The following is a 19,424-nucleotide window of genomic DNA, read 5'->3' on the forward strand; positions in this document are numbered from 1 at the left end:
TAAATAAAAATTTAATTAATATATTATTTAAAATGTAATTTGAAAGTAAGAAACCTGCATTACCAACAGTCTCATCAACCAATTATCTATATTTTACCAGTTTCTACTTTAGAAAACATATATCATTTGTATATCTGTCTACGTTCGTTTTATTAAATATATATAGGTTAATAATATGGATTTTTTAAAAACATATAATTTTTAAATTATGATTTTTAAAAGTCAAAACTTATAAAAATAATCAAAATTATTAATATAAACATTATAATAATAATAATAATAATAATAAAGTTAACTCTGATATTTTTATCGATTAATAAATTATAAATAATAAATAACAGATAAAAAAATAAATATTTCCATATTATTATATATAAATTAAATTTCAACTGATTTTAGAGTTATAAATATTTTGTATTTTTCCAACATTTCTATACATATATTAAAATTTTATCTTTTGTAGGACATATCATTTTTATCTGTAAATTAATATTACTATAAATATATAATAAAATAAAACAATTTAATATAATTTATGTATATATGTAATTGTATTAAATTATTTTTGTATTTTCATTAAATAATTCAATTATTAAAATAAAAAAATAAAAATGCCGATAAAAAATGCCATTATAATGCCACAATCTTAGTTCACACTTGATTTGCGATATGGAAGAGGGCGTTTATATCGCTTGAACACAGAGTAGTCAGTATACAGTGAAAATGGCGCCGCTTAAGTGAAGGTGGGTAATTCTGTGCGTGCGTGTGTTCGGAAAGTGCCTGTTTTTCGGAAATGTGGCAAGATCTGGACGGTTTGGGGGGTGCGGGAGTAAATTCTGGTGCTCACCAGCTCGACCAGTTCGGCACAACAGGTAAGAAAATTCTCAATAAATTTAATATATCTGTCTGTATGAACAGCAACCTGGCAAAAATCTAGGTTTTCCCTGTCAGAGCGCACGCGCTCTTTCTCCTTTTCCATTGTATATATTTTATAAACAAAAGGAAAATTTATTTTTTCAATAAAGTCTACGAGATTCATAAGATATTTTTTAATATATAATTTTTCGAATATTCGATAAAACATCATAGAATGTTCAAAGTCTTTTGAATGTTCATCCCCATCTGTCAACAAAAATGCAGCTTCTCGTAGTATCAAAGAGAGAGATAGAATGAAAGAGATTGAATGAGAAAGAGATTTATTGGAATTAAGAATCTTATGAAAACAGTTTTATATTCATTCTCAATTAATATTATACGATATTCGAATAGATGATATTGAAAAGAAAAATTTTTCGAAGTATTCAACGTATATTGATTATCTTTTCTGTTTACATTTGCTCATCTTAAAACAAAATATCTCAGTGAATCATTCGATTACGCAAAACGCCGTATCGCATTTAATATCTTTAACGGTTTTAATTTTTTCAAAAATATAATAATGTAATTATTGATACAACATTATATTGTTACAACATTATTAAAAATCGCAAATTGTATCGGAATCACATATCACAGTTTTAAGATTAATAGTTTTGAAGATTCTACAATTAACAGTATTTAAATCAATCGAATCTTTCGTGATTATCGAAAGTATACAATATATATATATATATATTGTACTTTATTATGTATTCCTTATACTTTAGATGAAGTAACAGTTTCTAATTGTTTTGTTTCTTCACGTAACCTAGCCTAATCCGATCATCTTTCCGTTCGTCGCGTAAAAGGAAGAGGTTAGCGTACTTTCCGTTCGAATTACATAACCTCATGCGGAGGTCGAGCCACGAGATCATACGGTACCCTCACGATGTAGTGCAGGTGGCAGAAGGCATTATGAATGGCATATGAAACAGTTCACAATTTCTCCCTTCATTGCTCCCCTCTCTATTCTCGCTTCTTCATGTTTACGTTCGTTCAGTAAACGGCAAATTATACGACATGGGCATTGCATTATTTATCGTATCTTTTCATCTATAATTATGTTATTTTGATTGTTTTATTACATATGCTATTTCTTCCAGAATTTTTTCTAAATCAAATTTTATTATTACATATTTTTTATAATATACGATTCGATTGCAATATACGATCACAAGATTCAATTATTTACATAAATTAGCTTATTAACTTTTTTTTATCAAGATTAAAATTGTACATGTTGTAACCATTTGATGGAACCAACGTAATCTAAAGTTCGTGATGTTTAAAGGTTAATGCTTTGATTCTACTGGTAGTATTTTTGCCTTAGCATTTAAATCGCTTGGATATCTTCGTTGGTAATGCTATTTAAGTAATTATACAAGGTGTCCTGTAATTTGCGATATAAATAAAATGAAAATAATTTTTGAACATTTGAGGAAATAAATATAAAACAAATTGTTTAAAAAATTAATTCTTAAAAAATATATGACCAATAAATTTAATTTGATTATAGTATAAAGTTATTTTTTGTCATATCTTATATATTTTTTTTTTAGTAATCCTCGTAATTCTATATCATCATTTATTATATATTTTTTTTAAAAACGATCAATACGATGAATATTTATTATTTTTATATATTTTTATATTCATATATTTTATATATATATATTATATTTATTGATCTTATTTATATATAATTATTAACGTTAATTATATGGATAAAATATTTCAAAATAATATTCTTAATCATAATGATCTTACATAAATAATGTAATATATTTATCTTTAATTTTTTACAATACATTTAAAAAAAGAAAAATATTAAAAATTTTTAAACATTATTTTTATTCTGTATATATTATTTATGTTTTTATGTTTTTATAAATTAATTTGTTTTTATAAATTCCAAATAAAGTATATTTGATACTTTAATAGATAGATTAATTTTTAATATTTTATTTATAATAATTTCCTTTAAAATTTAATATTTTTATTAATTTTTATTACAAAATTATTAATGGCTAATTAAAATGAAATTTTGTAAATGTCATAGGAATAAAAAATAAATTAAGAAAAGTTTATGTGTGCATGTGAAAGAAAGATAAAATCAAATTGAATTAGAGTATGAGTTAGTATTTTGGAAAACTTGTTAATGAGATTCATCTATTGATCATATTTCAAGTTATAGCGATTGCCAAATTTTCTTATATCATTTAATTTTTTTTATATAATTTATTTATTTATAAATTAATTATGTTAGAAATATAAAATTGGATAATAAAATATATTTTTATCATTGTTAAAGGATGGAGAGTTACATTGGCACGCCTCGAAATTACAAGTACAAGTACATTTATTAATAAATTTTGACTTTCGATCCTCTTTTTCTTTCATCTATTATCCTTCTCTATGTTTGATAAAATTCAAAGAGATTCCAAGTTTTGATGAAACCATATTGGGATTAAAAGTCCATTCCACTATTCCATAAGGATTCGTTTATAATTACTATTCGATACGGCACGATCCATCCATACGCGATTTACACATTCATTCTTGTTTATTATTGAATTGATGTTTACGCGTGGTGTAATGATATGAAGGCTTTCAATTGCTGACATATCAGTTAGTATAAATGAACAATAAATTATACAATTTTTAAATTACATATCCAATTTTTTATTTTGAATTAAAATAAAGATAAGCAAATTTTATTCAAATTTAAGTGATTAATAATAATTATTTTTAATAAGTAAAAATATTAATTGTAATTATATATACTAATTATTATTTTTTGATCACTAAAAAAATTTGACACAAGACGATTTATTTAAGGCTATAATAATAAATTGAAGAATATTATTTAGAAAAATAATCTTTATTTCTTAGTTGAAAATTTATTTCCGAAACATTTAATAATCATCAGTAATAATCGTAATAAATATGTAATTATATATATAATTGTAATAAATAAATATATATATATATATATATATATATATATATATATATATATATATATATATAAATTAATATTAAATTCTTATTATTAAATTAATATTAAAACATATATATATATATATAATATTTAATTCTATATTTCTTAAAGAAACTTTATAAACAGATACTTATGGAATTAGATATATTAAAGTACTATTTTAAATTAATAGTTATAATTATTTTATTGAAATAAATCAAGTGATATATATATTATTATTCATAAAAATATATATACATACACAAAATATACAACAAAATTGACGAAATTATTAGATTTATAAAAAAAGAATTCAAAAAATAATTGATTTTAAAGAATTTTTATTTGATTATCTACAAAAAATTTAATTATGTTAAATTATGTCTCCTTTGAATTTCTTATTTAAATCATTTTTTCAAACATATAATAATTTGCATGTTTTATTTATAATCGGAAAAATTATATATAATGTATAGAATTATATGTAATATATTATATTTCATATTTTATATATTATATAAGTAATATAAGTATTATACATAAATACACGTATATATATAAAATAACACGTTTATAATAAGTTATATTAGTTTTCTAACTAATAGTTTTCTATAATAGTTTTCTAACTTCGATTTTACAAATTTTTTAACATATTATTTGTATATATTATTTTTCATATGTAAATATTATTTTTCAACTCTTGAGAAAGATATGAAATATAACTCATGATTTTTATTACATATGTTATGTTATTACATATATGTTATTACATATGTTATTACATATATTTTATTAATATATGTTATATCAATACATATTATAATATATCAAAGTTTACAGAAAAACGATTCAAAGTGTATAATAAAACTCGGTTGTTCGCCATTTGTTCCCCTTCGAAGTTTAATCCTATTTGCGTTTATTCAGTGCGTGTACCACGACCCCAGCCTTAATTCGAAAGACCTATTTTTAGATATGTCGTTAAATTGCTTCTAATGAGACCCTTTCCTCAGCCTGGATCTGTCATCGAGGATGCGCTATTGTATTCGAACACTGCTTCAATCGAAACTAGTTGTTGCTCAATCAAGTTCAGGATCAATTATTAATCGTTGGCATCTGTTCATTTAATTGATCGATTTTTTTTTCTATTTCGTATACACATTGATACATTTGTGATCAAAGAATGGCATACTTGTTTCTGTGAGTAATAAAATGAATCTCTCTTGTTGTGCGATTTAGTATGAATTAAAACTTTACAATATTGGCAAAAATTAGGATTAGGCGAAATAGATTTTTAAATTAGATAAATAAAAATGAATATTTTTATTTCTCTGAATAATTAAGTTTCTGTTTCGTAAACATATTTTGTGATCGAAAAATGGTATACTTGTTTCTCTGAGTAATAAATCAATCTTTATTGTTGTGCGATTTAACATGAATTAAAAAAAAAAAAATCAGGGCTACAGAAAATAGATTTTTAAAAGATTTAGATAAATAGAAATAAATATTTTTATTTCTCTGGGATAAAAAATTTTGCGAGTAAAGTTTTATTTCGAAATAGTATTTAAATAAAGAAATGGTTAAATATTATATTTCAATATCAACTTATACAAATATTATTTTGAAATAATATTTCAAATAATAAAATATATTATAAATAATAGTATTTCTAATAAATATTTTATATATATAATTATATATAATAATATATATATATATATATATATTTAATATGATACAATATATATGGATATTTATAATTTCGTATTTTTTGATTCGAGATGAAATTTTTGTTTCTTACATATAAAAATATATATTTTTATTATTTAAATCTTATTAAATCTTATTATTATTTGAAAATAATTAATTTTTGCAATAAATTTTGAAAATTTTTAATTTATTTTCAAACATAAATTATTATCATGAATAAATTTATTTTATGTGAAATAATTATTTTTTTATTTCTTATTCTTATTTCAAAATATACAGATCTAATTCTGATCTATAGCAATGTTTCCCAAATAATATATTATATATAAAAATATCATGAATAAATTATTAATGTTACTTTATTCAAATAAAAAATATTTAATTTTTTAATTTTTTTAATATTTACAAATAACATTAAAAAAATGCGAAAACAGGTTCTTTCAAATTTTTTATTTGAGTTTCAAGTTTTTTAAATTTTAAACCATTCAAAATTTGAGATTTCATTATATTTAATATATTTTTTTATTTGCAATATTTTCCGACATTGAAATTATCAAAAAATATGCATTGATAATAATTTTAATCTATAAAATGATTTTTATAAAAGAAAAATTAATAGAAATGTCATACTTATTATTGCAAAGTAGTTTAGTATACATCATTTGAAAAGTACAATAGTATACATAATATAATAGTATTGATGATAAAATTAATGGACTGCTAAAATAAAATTCGTTGTATTCTTGTTTTTTAACATAAACATTTTTGTTCTATAAATATCGTAGATATTTATATTTCATTTTGAAATCATTAGAGAATTATTGTAAAATAAAATAATAAATAGATTTGAACAAAATTTATTTTAAATAAAAATTTAAAAATAATTATTTTTACATAATATTATTTAGTATTTGATGAGTAATGTATTGCAATTGAAGTTATTAAAAAAAAAAGATTTCATTAATTAAAGGAATTTAAGGTAAAAAATATTTAGAAAAATAATAATAAAAAATTAATGATTTTAAGGAATATCTAATTTTTATTTATTTATTTATTTTTTTTTTTTAGAAAACTCGTTTATAAATTAAAATTCAAAATATGTAAATATAATATATCTATATATTTATAATAATAGTAGCATGTAATAATGTTAACCAAAATATTAATGTAAAAATTTGAAGTTATTTATTAGAAAACTAATTATTTTCATCGAAATCAGATAGATAATAACAATAATAAATAATAAGTAATTTTTTAAATGAAATATTAAATATTATTTAATTGCAAAAATATTTATTTTAGATTTCATTCAGAAATTCCTTTTTCTCTTTTTAAATAGAAATAAAAAATAGAAATATAAAATATATAAAATATTATTTTATTTCAAGAATAAATTATTTTTTGAATAATTTTTAAAGTAATTTTAAAATAATGTAATTAAAAATTATAATTATTAAAATTAATTAAAAATTATGTTTACATATTAATTAATATAATAAAATATCTTTAAAAGACTTAAATCTGTTCTTTATCAATATAATAATTGACTATATTTCTGAAAATCATATTTTTCCGATCAATATGAAATTTAACTTAAAATAAAATTAAATTAATATAATTTTTAATATAAAATTTTAACTTTAGATTATCTATTAATTTCTTAAGAAATTAATAAAAAAATCTTTAAATCTAGAAAATTTTTATCCTAAATAATTATTATAAAGAATTTTTAAAGCAATATTACGATTCCTATTTCGATTTTGATATCGACTTTATATTTTTTATTATTTTTTCGTTATTTTTTCGATTTTATATTGATTCCAAAAGTTAAAAATTTAAAATCGATTTTAAAGTCAATTTTCTCGTAATTAATATCATTAATTATTATATCTGCAAATTATTATATATGCGAAATGTTTATCTATACACATTGATTTCAACGTTGAAATAAATAACGTTAGCTATTCGTTATTCACATATTGTTTAAAAGAATAAAAAAATTTCAATTTTTTGTTTTCAGTTTTTACTTCATTTTATATTATAATTAAACACATTAATTAAAAAATAATTAAACATAATTAAAAAATAAAATGTACAATATCATGAATGCCATAACATCCTAACGACAAGTGATAATATGTTTACATTACACCATTTCTTTTAGATGTTTTTTATAGACCTTCTTATGGATCTATATTTTTAGAGGAAAATTAACTTATTTAAAATATAATAAATAAGATTTAATCAACATTTTTATATATCAATTTTTACGATTATTTTGGTATCTAGAATTAATTTTTCATTTTACAAAATATTTATATTTCTGAAACAACTTAACAAGGATCGATTCTAAGAGTAAAAATAAATTGAAAAGAATTACACATATATATATAAATATTTGTTGAATCTTATTTATTAAATTATAATCAAGTTTCAATTTTTATTGAACGAAAGAGGAATAAAAACAGTGCTGTGATGGAAATCCTTTCGTTTTATTTATATTGCTTCATTAAATACGAACTTGTTTATAATTTAATAAAAAAACCTCAATCCATATTTTTAAATATAATAAATTTTATGTTTGTTTTGATTTTTAAAATTGATTTAGAATTGATAAAAATTGTTCTCGAATATTAAGATTAACATTTTGTACATGAGACATCTTTAGAGATTATTATATTATTTTATATCTTAATCAAATATAAAAAATGTATAAAAATATTGAATGAAATTTATTCATATAATTTTTATATAATATTATTATATAATATTTTTCACATATTTTTTTATAAAAAATTTAATTTTTTATTAAAAACACATATATGCAATTCGTTTTTAAAACCTTATTCACAAAGCAACTATTTATGACTCAATCTATAATATAAATATTATGAAAAATCCTTAATTCGTTACTATTACTATTTTTCTCAATTATATTATATTTCAACAACATTTATGATAAAAATAACAATATTTGGAATTTCTTGGAATCAGCTTTATCATTCTTTTATTGTCAAAATATGTTATTCTATTAATTTAGTTAATATTAATTTCAGAGAACTTTAAAATAATAAATTATATTATTATCAACTCTGAAAATTGAATATTCTCTAAATCATATCGCTGTTTTCAATGAGTTAAAGAAAATAAAATATTTATATAATATTTATTGTACTATTTAAATAAATATTTTTATTTCTTTGGGTATAATATGGGTAATATTTTATTAATAAATAAATTTTTTTAAAAATAATTATAAAATTATATAAAGTAATTACAAAGTTCCAAAAGAAATAGTATTTTAATATTATAGATAGATATATGTAAAAATGAAAATGAGTAATATTGAACACACATAATAAAATTTTAATTTAAATATTTTATTTAATGTTTGAATATAGAACACAAAAAAAATTTGAAATGCTATATATAATGTTCAATCTTTCCAAAATCCATAAAATAATCATTAGCATTTTAATTTCATACAAATTTTTCGCATAAAATTTATTTTGTACTTATTACCATCAATAAGTATTTTAAACTTTTGTAAAGCTCTTACTTAATTAATTTGTAAAGTTTTATTATTATTAATAATAATTGAAACATGCTTTTATTTATGGAATCCATATGGAAATATTTAAATTTTCTAATATTTATTTCAATTTATATTTATTATAATAAATTTTTATATATTTAATATTTTTTTATTTTTTTATTTTTTTTATATTTAGTTATTTTTTTGTGTATTATAAATTTTTTCAATTTTATAAATAGATACTAGAATAATATATACATAAATAATAATTTTTTCTTTTGTTAAACAGAATTGACGCCCGAACATCAGAAGATTCTAATAGATATCAGACGAAAGAAGACGGAACTGCTACTCGAAATACAAGTAAGTCAATTGCCGATCTCTTATCATTATTTTTGCGGTTTTGTAGCTGTGAAATAATATCGCGAAATATAATTCTCTACAATTTTATCTGATTTCGAATTTTTATAATTTTTTCAACATTTTAATAAGAAAATATTGAAAATTGATGTACGCCGATTTATTGTTGAAATTTTTCCGATAATAGGCATACTTCATTGATTCGTGTTTTTTATTTTAAGTAATTATTATAAATAATTATACAAGTACATTTAAATGTTTATAACGATGGAAGATATCAAAAAATTTCTCGATTTAAAAATTATACTTTTTTTAAAAAATAAATCTAATAAAAAATCTTTAAAGAAATTTTCGAAAAAATTTTTAAGTAATATAACTTGTGCTATTAATAATTTTTTCTTTACGTGAATAATATTTTTTATTTATTCAATGATGTATTGCAATATATAACTAATTATAAATTAATATAATTAATTCTGTATAAAACTATTTTTTTGTATTTTGTATCATTAACTCTTATCTCAATTCGTAATTATTATGTTGTTAAATTATTTCCTTAACTTTTTCTTGAATTTTGAGAATTAAAACTCTTTAGATTTTCTATTAATGCATTATATATATATTTTTATTATAATTAACATTTATATGTACTTAAAAATTGTAAATGATAACATATATTAATAGTAAAACATTTTTGATTCATTTTTTATTATAATAAATTTTAATTTTTACAATAAATCAAAGAATAATATATAAAAATTATACGACATGTTTATTTAATTAACTTGAGAGACAGAAAAAGAATTTATATCTTAAATATATCTTAATTAATTAAAATTATTAAAATGATTATTTATATCTTAAAAATAGAAAGTATAAATACAATATCTCTCTTACTATTTATTAAAAAACAATTATTTGTAGTTAATAGACGGAATATTACAATATAACAATTTTTTAAAATTTTTATCAATATATTTTTTATATTTTTTATAGTTTTCTGAAAAAAAGATTAAACATGATATATTTTCGATCGCATTTTAGAATACGTAAATCAAAAACTGTAATAAAATATAAATATACAAAAAATATTGAAACATAAGATTAATATAATGAAGAAAAATTTTTTAATAAAAAGAGTACTTTATTGAATATCATCTATTAGACATTAAGGATTATGATAAGAAAATTGTATAATTATAATTATAATATTGTATAATATATAAAATAAATCTATTTCTGTTACTTTACATTATAGAATTTCATATAGTTGCGTCAAAAATTATCCAGCTTGTAATACTATTATAATTATTAATCAATTATATATATTACAAATGTTAATAATTTGGAAGATTTTTAAAGATAAAACAAACACAAAAGTCGACATATAAAATTTTTGTATATCAATTAAATCTTATTAAATTATAAGTAAATTATGAATATTTATGAAAATTTTGAATGTTCATAAATCTATAAAATACACAAAAGTATTGATATATAAAAACGCATAAAATATTAAAAAATGGTTATGCATTATGTTTGGAAAATAATTAATTTATTTATAAAATAAAATATATCTTTATTTAAATTTTTTTATAAAAAAAATATTCATAAAAATTTAATTTTGCATAAATACATATAGTTTAATTATAAGCAATTTAATTGTAATTAGATAAAACGAAATAGAATGAACTAGGTCTTCGTATATCTACGTGTCAATTTTAATTCTGTTTTTTTTATCTAATACTTTATCTAATACTTTAGCATATATATATATATATATATATATATATATATACTTTAGCATATTCGGAATGCCGCTAATTTTTAATAATAAGATTAATAAGACTCAAGATTTAAGTTTCAAAAATACGAAAAAAAAAAGAATAAAGCAATGTATTAAACTTTTTTTATTTTAAACAAAATATTCGAATTTTTTTCAGAAAAGGATTTATTGTGTGATAATGAATTCTAAATATATTTTGTATGTATTATTTTTTTGTATTATTGTATATATCAGACGGAAATATTTGATGTTTCAATATAATGATAGCGTAATAATTATTTGAGTATTAAAAAATTGATAAATAAAATAGTGCACTTTATTTTTCTAAATTTTAACAATTTAATCAATTTCATGTTATAATATAAATATTAAACTTTCTTAAAATATTTCTTGTGTATATAGAGAAGAAAAGAAAGGCAAAATAACTGTTAAATAAAAATATCAAATCTCTTTCACACAACTATATAAATATTTATAAAATAAATACCGATCATATTTATATACAAACTCAATAAAATCGTTCAGATTGTTTGAAGGATGCTATTTAATTTCTATACAATAAGTATTTATCATTACCTGAAGATATTTGTGTGTCAAAAAGTCTTATTCGAGATTCAATCCTGAGACTTGGTCAATCCAACTGTATGAATATCCATGATGTTTTTTTAACTTTAATTTTTAATCATTGAATTGATAATATTTATGTATTTATAAAAATTTAAATATATAAAAATCTAATGTACATGAAAATATCCATCATATACAAAAAGATATAAAATAATCAAATAATCAAAAAATTATAATAAAATTCAAGCCAAAATTAAATCTTAAAAAATTGAAAACATTGATTTCCCAAACTTTATATATTATGCATTACTAAATTTTAAATAAATTTTTGTATATTTATAAATAAATGAATAAATTTTCCATAAATGTAGAAACTCAAAGAGTTTAGATAATAAATGAGATTTCATTTATAATTAAAAAACAGGCAAATTATAATTATTATTTGGAATATTTTGAGTATTTTTTGTTATTGTTATATATTTCTGTTTACAAAATTTATTTCAATAAAACTAAATTTGTTAGCAGATTTTTTATACATAGAGAAAGGATAAATTTAAAAAGAAAAAGAATTGAAGAGAAAAATTTTAATATAAATGTGAACTTCTGTTTTATTATAATTTCGTATAAAATAAATATTGAAAATGGATTTAATATTTCATATGATTCTAATCAAGTGTTTAAGATTTTATATTTATATCGTCAATTCCATTATATTGATAATAGCAATATGACTTTTTTCGGTTTATTTTACGACTTCATTATTTTTTGATTATGAGCTATATATATATATATATATATATGTGTTAAGAATCACAAATTATCAGATTGCCACAAATTATTTTTGAGATATTAATTGTTACTAGTATTACATTGAATTTTATATATATATACACATAAGAATATATATATCAATATTACGAACTTATCATTAACAATATCATTTAATTAATATAATATAAGCCTGAACATATATCCAATTTTTTTTATTTTATTTTTTAGAATTAATTCTCCAAAAATGTCTTATGAATATATTAACACTTTATATAATAAAAGTTTAAATTATTTTTTTCTTGTATTTACTTTATGTAATATTGATTTAACATTCTTATTTTATATTTATATTTTATATTTATATAGTACAATCAATCTTTTTATAACATAATTAATTTGTTTTGTGTTGTATATAATAATAACTTAATATAATAATAACTTAATAATGCAAAACTAATACAATAGAATATGTTAGAAATTAATAAAAACAATGTAATGAAAACATTTATATATTATTTAATGTAATAAATGTGATAATCTATATTATCTAAATGTATAATTTTATTTAAATATAATTATTCATTGATTAAATCCATTGATTAAATATTGTATATTATCTAAATATATAATTTTATTTAAATATAATTATTCATTGATTAAATCCATTGATTAAATATTGTATATTATCTAAATATATAATTTTATTTAAATATAATTATTCATTGATTAAATCCATTGATTAAATATTGTATAAAAACTGTGTTATAAGAGGATTGATTATATATATAATATATATATATATATGTATAATATTTTTAAAATTATTTCTTTTTTTTTTTTGGATTTTATATTAGATTTAGCTAAAAATATTTTACTAAAGAATTGTATAAATCCATTTTTTATATTTTTACATCGAGTAATAGAGAAATAAAAAAATTTATTTTATCAATTTTTCTCGCGATATAGAAATTGAAACGAAAGGATAGATATAAAATTAAACATGTTAGAAGAATCGCACATTCAATATAGTCTTCAATATAGTCTTGTTATATTTATTATGATTTTATGAAAATAATGATAATAATAGAGAACAACAAACGTCGCATTAGAACACGGTTTCGTAATTGGATCTCTTATCGTAATAAGCAAGGAATGATCTCACTCATCAGTTTCATCTAACAGGAATGACTCATCAGCATATGCGTTCCGTTTCAAAATAGTAACAATTGTGATAAGGGGTCGAATCAAAAAGATTATCAAAACTTGTAAATTACAATATAGAATGCAATAGAAGAAAAATTTTTTGTTCATGATTTTTACTAGCAAAAAAAAATTATTTTTTATAATAATATTTAAGATCTGAATTTAAAATCTGAATTTAATCAACAAATTTTTTTAAGATATTGCAAATAATTAAAAAATATTATTATTGATTTTATAAATTTTCATTCTGATAATTTTTGTTTTTTTATATGTATCAATTATTTAAATAAATTAATTTTAGATAAAAAATTTTAAATTAAATTTTAAAATTAAAGAAGATTATTCGGAAATAATTTTGTATTTTTTAATATATTTATTTTAAAATATCAGTAAATTTATAGTATAAAGATGAAAATATTATGATTATTAATATAATAAAAAGAAAAATTATCAAGAAAAATAAAAAAAAATATATATATATAACGAAAGAAAAAAATTAGAATTTCAAACTTATAATATTTCAAAAATTGATTTTATAAAAAATATTTATTGCATAAAAATTGGAATATCGAAAACAAATTTTTTTCATTATAGGAAATAATCATATAATTTTGACTTTTTCATTTCATTCTGTTGTGGAATCCTCGTGATTTCCGGCAAATATGGTAATCGATTTTTTTTCCTACCTGAAACAGATGTCTTGAGATCTTTTACCTCGATACTTATAATATCAGCTGTTTGTTGTACCCTGGGAATTTTTAAAAAAAGGGGAATAATATATTGAAAATGTGAATAAATCGTTTGTTTTTTTAATTTATTAATATTATCATGCTTTTGCACAATAATATTATTCGCACAATGAATAATAATAAAAAAATAGGAAAGTCAATGAGAATAAAATGTATGAAAATATTTGAAAATTGATATTTATAAATCAACAATAGAATTTTAGAATTAATTTTTTAATCATAATTAAGTAAATTTTGAATAATGAATATCTGAAGGAATTTGAAAGATTTATTTGTAAGTAATAAATAAATTGATTTTATTTAATATTTATTATTTAAACTAATAATGAATAAATATAATATTATGTAATTAAGTTTAGTCTTATTTTTTATCAAAAAAATATATTGATTTAATTTTTAGAGTGATTAATAAAAAAATATAAAAATACTATTTTCCATTGAAGTCATGAGATCAATATTTAAATCATACTTACATAAAGCAACTTTTTATATATAATTGATTTGATTAACCTTAAATCATTCATAAATGTCCATGTAAATATAATGTTAATCAAATTGAAAGAATTTCATCAATTATTCAATTCAGAAATTGAAATTTATTTTGTCATTTTTAGTTGACATCGAATCATTCGAAAATTTTTTAATATAAATACAATTTTAAGATTTTAAAAATTTTATATAAAATCGCCAAGCAATTATGAGAATTTTAAATTATAATAATATAATATAATAATATTCATTCTTATGAATATTTCTTTTTTTTGTTTCACATGAATAAAGGAAAAGTTTTATCATAAATTTTTTTTACATAATCAAATAATTAATAGTGAAAAATATAATACAATTAATACAATATTTAATTAGTGGAAAATGATTTATAAAATTTAAAAATTGAATATTATTTATATTTAGAAAATGAATTGTTCATTATATATGATCATTAGATATTGATTATGTAAATTTTAACATAGTATTTTTGTTTGAATCTATAATCAATGGCACTTATGTCATTGAAATTAACCAATAACATATAACAAGTTTTATATATTATATAAATTGTGATTAACAAATGAAATTAATAGATCGTAATTCGATAAAAATTATTAAGATTTAAGATGAAATTTTAATTAGAGAAAATATGTAATTTAATAAATTAGATTAAATATATTGACTTAATTAAATATTTGATAATTTATTATATTCTATTATATTCTATATTTTATATATTATTCATATTATAATAATCTTCTATTTTTGATAAAAATTTTCTTTAAATTATATAATAATAATTATAAATTATATAAGTTTTTTTATAACAAATAAAAATTTGTATAAAAGTATCTAAAATATTTGAAACATGATTGAAATGATGCTTTCATAAAAGTACGAAAAATTATAAATAAATGGTTTAATTTATGTATTTTGATTACTTATCACAATCAGAAACCATAAATTTAATGAAATAAAGGCTTCAATCTTACAATATAATTAATTCGTTCGATATTGTATCCAAATTGTTAAATGAATTCTAAAACTGTAAAAGACAATATTATTTTTAGATAATTTGAGTAAATCAACAAAAAATAATTAAAAATCAAATATTATTTTAAATATATTGTAAATATGATCATATATATAAAATGCTTTTTTTACTTATTGCAATAAATATACATAATAAATATATAATTTACTTCAATAAATATAATTTCATTATAACTGCCAAAGTAAAAGAATAATAATAATAATAATAATAATAATAATAATAATAATAATTTGCTAAAGAAAATTAAAGAAATTTAATTTTATTATAATCATTATATTATAATAGATAATATTAGAATCAATAATATTCTTATGCAACAATATTTCTATCATTTTCAAATAATTCGTCTACTATTGAAATTATTTAATATGAAGTTTTTTCAATTTTTATAAAATCACATCTTATTTTCTTCACATTCTCTATACTTTTTTTGCATATTTTTACATTTTTTAATTTTTAATGAAAATAAATTTTTGCAAATTAATTGAAGATTATTCATTATAATCAAATATTTATTAATATCTAATAGATAAATATTATTTTCAATTATATTGAAATTTGCATTCTTGTTGAATTGAATTCTTCTTTTCTAAAGTGTTGTATAACAAAATTATTTTGAATAAAAAACTTTCCTTTTATATTATTTTTTATTGATAATAAAAAAAATTATTTTAAATTTATTATTAATTCTTTTTTATACCAAATAAAAAATTATATGATATTTTTATATGAAATAAGATATACATATATGTATAAAAAAATAAATATAATGTATGTATAAAAAAAATGTATAAAAAAGAAAGTTATTTCTGTATTATTATTTTTTTTAAATTATTAAATATTATAGACCTAATGCAGATTAATTGTCATATTATTATTTATTTAGTTTCATTGTTTTCAATTAAAAAGCAAAAAAAAAATATATATATATATATATATCATCTTAATCTTAAATAAATATATGACAAATAACTTTTATACATTTTTATTATATATATTATATTAAATAAACTTGAATTATATCGAGAAATTTATTTTAAAAATTAAATCTTGAAAAATTTATCAAATTTGATCGTTGGTTTGGTCATCGAGACTATGTAAATGCTCTTATCGTTCTTGACCAAATGCAAGATAATATGTCGTGAGTTTCGTTTTCAATCTTGATGATAATATATATAATAGTTTACATTTATTCCAATAAAAAAACAAGGATTTATTTAAGATTAATTTTATCTATTCGATGTTTTTAATGCACTTAATATTTTCCTTTAATTTTTCGACTAAATAATATGAGTTTACGTAAATGAATTCTATCAACAGATTCTAGTTCATCTTATATTTTTTAGCAACTATTTATAATTAAGTAATATTGATTATTTATTATTATAATATCATGTTAGATAAAATATTAAAAATTTTCACATAATTTAATACTAGGATTTATAAGTGGATTAAAACTGAAAGTTAAAATTTAAAATAGATTTCAGTTCATCTTATATTATTTTTTAGTAGCTATTTACAATTAAATGGTATTATTGTATTTACTTATATATCTTATTAATTAAAAAAAATATTAAAAACTTTAATAATTTATTTAAAATTTATAAAAAGACTGAAATTAAAAATTAAAGTTTAAAATAAAAATAATTATAAATATAATTAACGAATTGGAATAATAATTTCATCAAAATAAATAGAATTTTATGAAAATTTAATGTATATGTTATATAATTTCTATTTACATAAAAATAAACAATAAAATTAAATATAATCAAATTCTGATTAAACTAAATATTAAATTAAAAAAAAATAAATAAAATATAATTTCTTGTTTGAATGCATTTTATTTATATGTTAAAGTGTTTCTCAATTGATATATTGAAGATCTCAAATATAATATTTCAAATTGAAAAAATTCTATCAAAATTTTATAAAAATAAATTTAATTTTGTAGAAAAAATTTATAAAAATTTTATTAATATAGAAATTTTTAATATTATAAATAATATTAAATTTAATATTAAAATTAATAAAATTAATAATATTCATGAATATCATATGTCAATTAATATGATAATTAAAAATGATTATTGGTTACGTTATAGATACCTATTTTTTATGTCTTTATTGATATAATAGTTAAATCAAAAATTAATTTTTTATTATATCTATATTATATTTTTCTTTTTAAATATTAAGTAATAAATTATAATAAATATCAAAGCGTTTTATTATTTGAAATTGATTAAAATTTTCATACTATAATTGAATATAATATATCACTATCTTGAAAAAATTATGGAATATTGCATTAATATATTTGATATGATACTAAAAATTAAAACAGATTACTGATGGTTTACATATATTTATTATTATTATATATATTTAATATATACAAAAAGCAATTGTAAACCAGCGAAAAATGTAACGAAATTTAAAATAACTATGCACATTGTTATGATTAATTGATTTATATTGAATGTATACAAAAAGAAAACCAAATATGAAACTTTCTTTTTTATTTTTCATTTCTTAGAAATTATGCATCAACCTCCATAGAATAGGAAATTCTCACATTCATATCATTCGCATTAAATATATTAAAGAAAAATCAAATTTTCATTTTTTATTTTATTAAATATTCTTTATAAAATAATGATTTTTCTTAACAAAATTTTCTTACAAATGATTTTCTAGATGTAAACAATCTGATGGAGCAGTAGATGTACTTCAAGCATTGACTCAAAATGGCTCGCTGTTTATTTCAATGTCGCGTTTTATTTCTCGTACATTGTATGGGTTTCTTGTTTTAAATCTACATGCAATCTACGATGGTTGTATGCGCATCGTGTTCTCATTGTGTTTACTATATATACAGAGGGAGCGGTAGTACTACTAAGTACAGACGAATAAAGACTGGTCAGGTGCTTTTTTTATCTCTCGCGAATCCATCTATGGAAAGAAGATTGAGCTTAGATCATTTCGATAATTTTGTACTGAACCATTTTTAGTTTTCTTCAAGAAAATCCTCTATGTCCTCTTCATTTGATACTTGAAAAATGTTTATATCATCGTTTATAATTAATTATTATTGTTGAAATTATAGAATATTAGAAATGATTAAAATTTTCGAGATTAATTCTAAATATAAAAAATATTTATAATAATTAGATATATATTCTAAAAATATCTATATTTTTTTATATACATAATGAATGAAAAAATTTATAAAATATTTAAAGTAAAATTCATATATTATATGATATTTAGTGCAGTATTTTTTAATCTGTGGATTGTGACTA

General features: G+C 17.9%; 1 protein-coding gene across 4 annotated transcripts in view; it reads left to right on the plus strand.

Annotated features, from left to right (window-relative positions):
- The first annotated feature begins 703 nt into the window (after window positions 1-703).
- The window catches only part of LOC108001252 (cytohesin-1), a 161,436-nt gene continuing 142,715 nt past the window's right edge, over window positions 704-19,424 (plus strand). For 2 of the 4 annotated variants that reach the window (XM_028668396.2, XM_028668398.2), the window contains exon 1: window positions 9,425-9,503. Coding sequence is in view for 1 of the 4 variants with exons in the window: in XM_028668395.2 (XP_028524196.1) it covers window positions 794-872; window positions 9,430-9,503 (153 nt within the window). In the remaining 3 variants the exon portion in view is untranslated. Of the gene's footprint in view, window positions 873-9,424; window positions 9,504-19,424 lie in introns of those variants that run through there. The other 2 variants (XM_028668395.2, XM_062081463.1) reach the window with 2 other exon arrangements.

The sequence above is a fragment of the Apis cerana genome, linkage group LG11 (genome assembly GCF_029169275.1).
Source record: "Apis cerana isolate GH-2021 linkage group LG11, AcerK_1.0, whole genome shotgun sequence".
In the NCBI taxonomy this organism is placed as follows: domain Eukaryota; kingdom Metazoa; phylum Arthropoda; class Insecta; order Hymenoptera; family Apidae; genus Apis; species Apis cerana.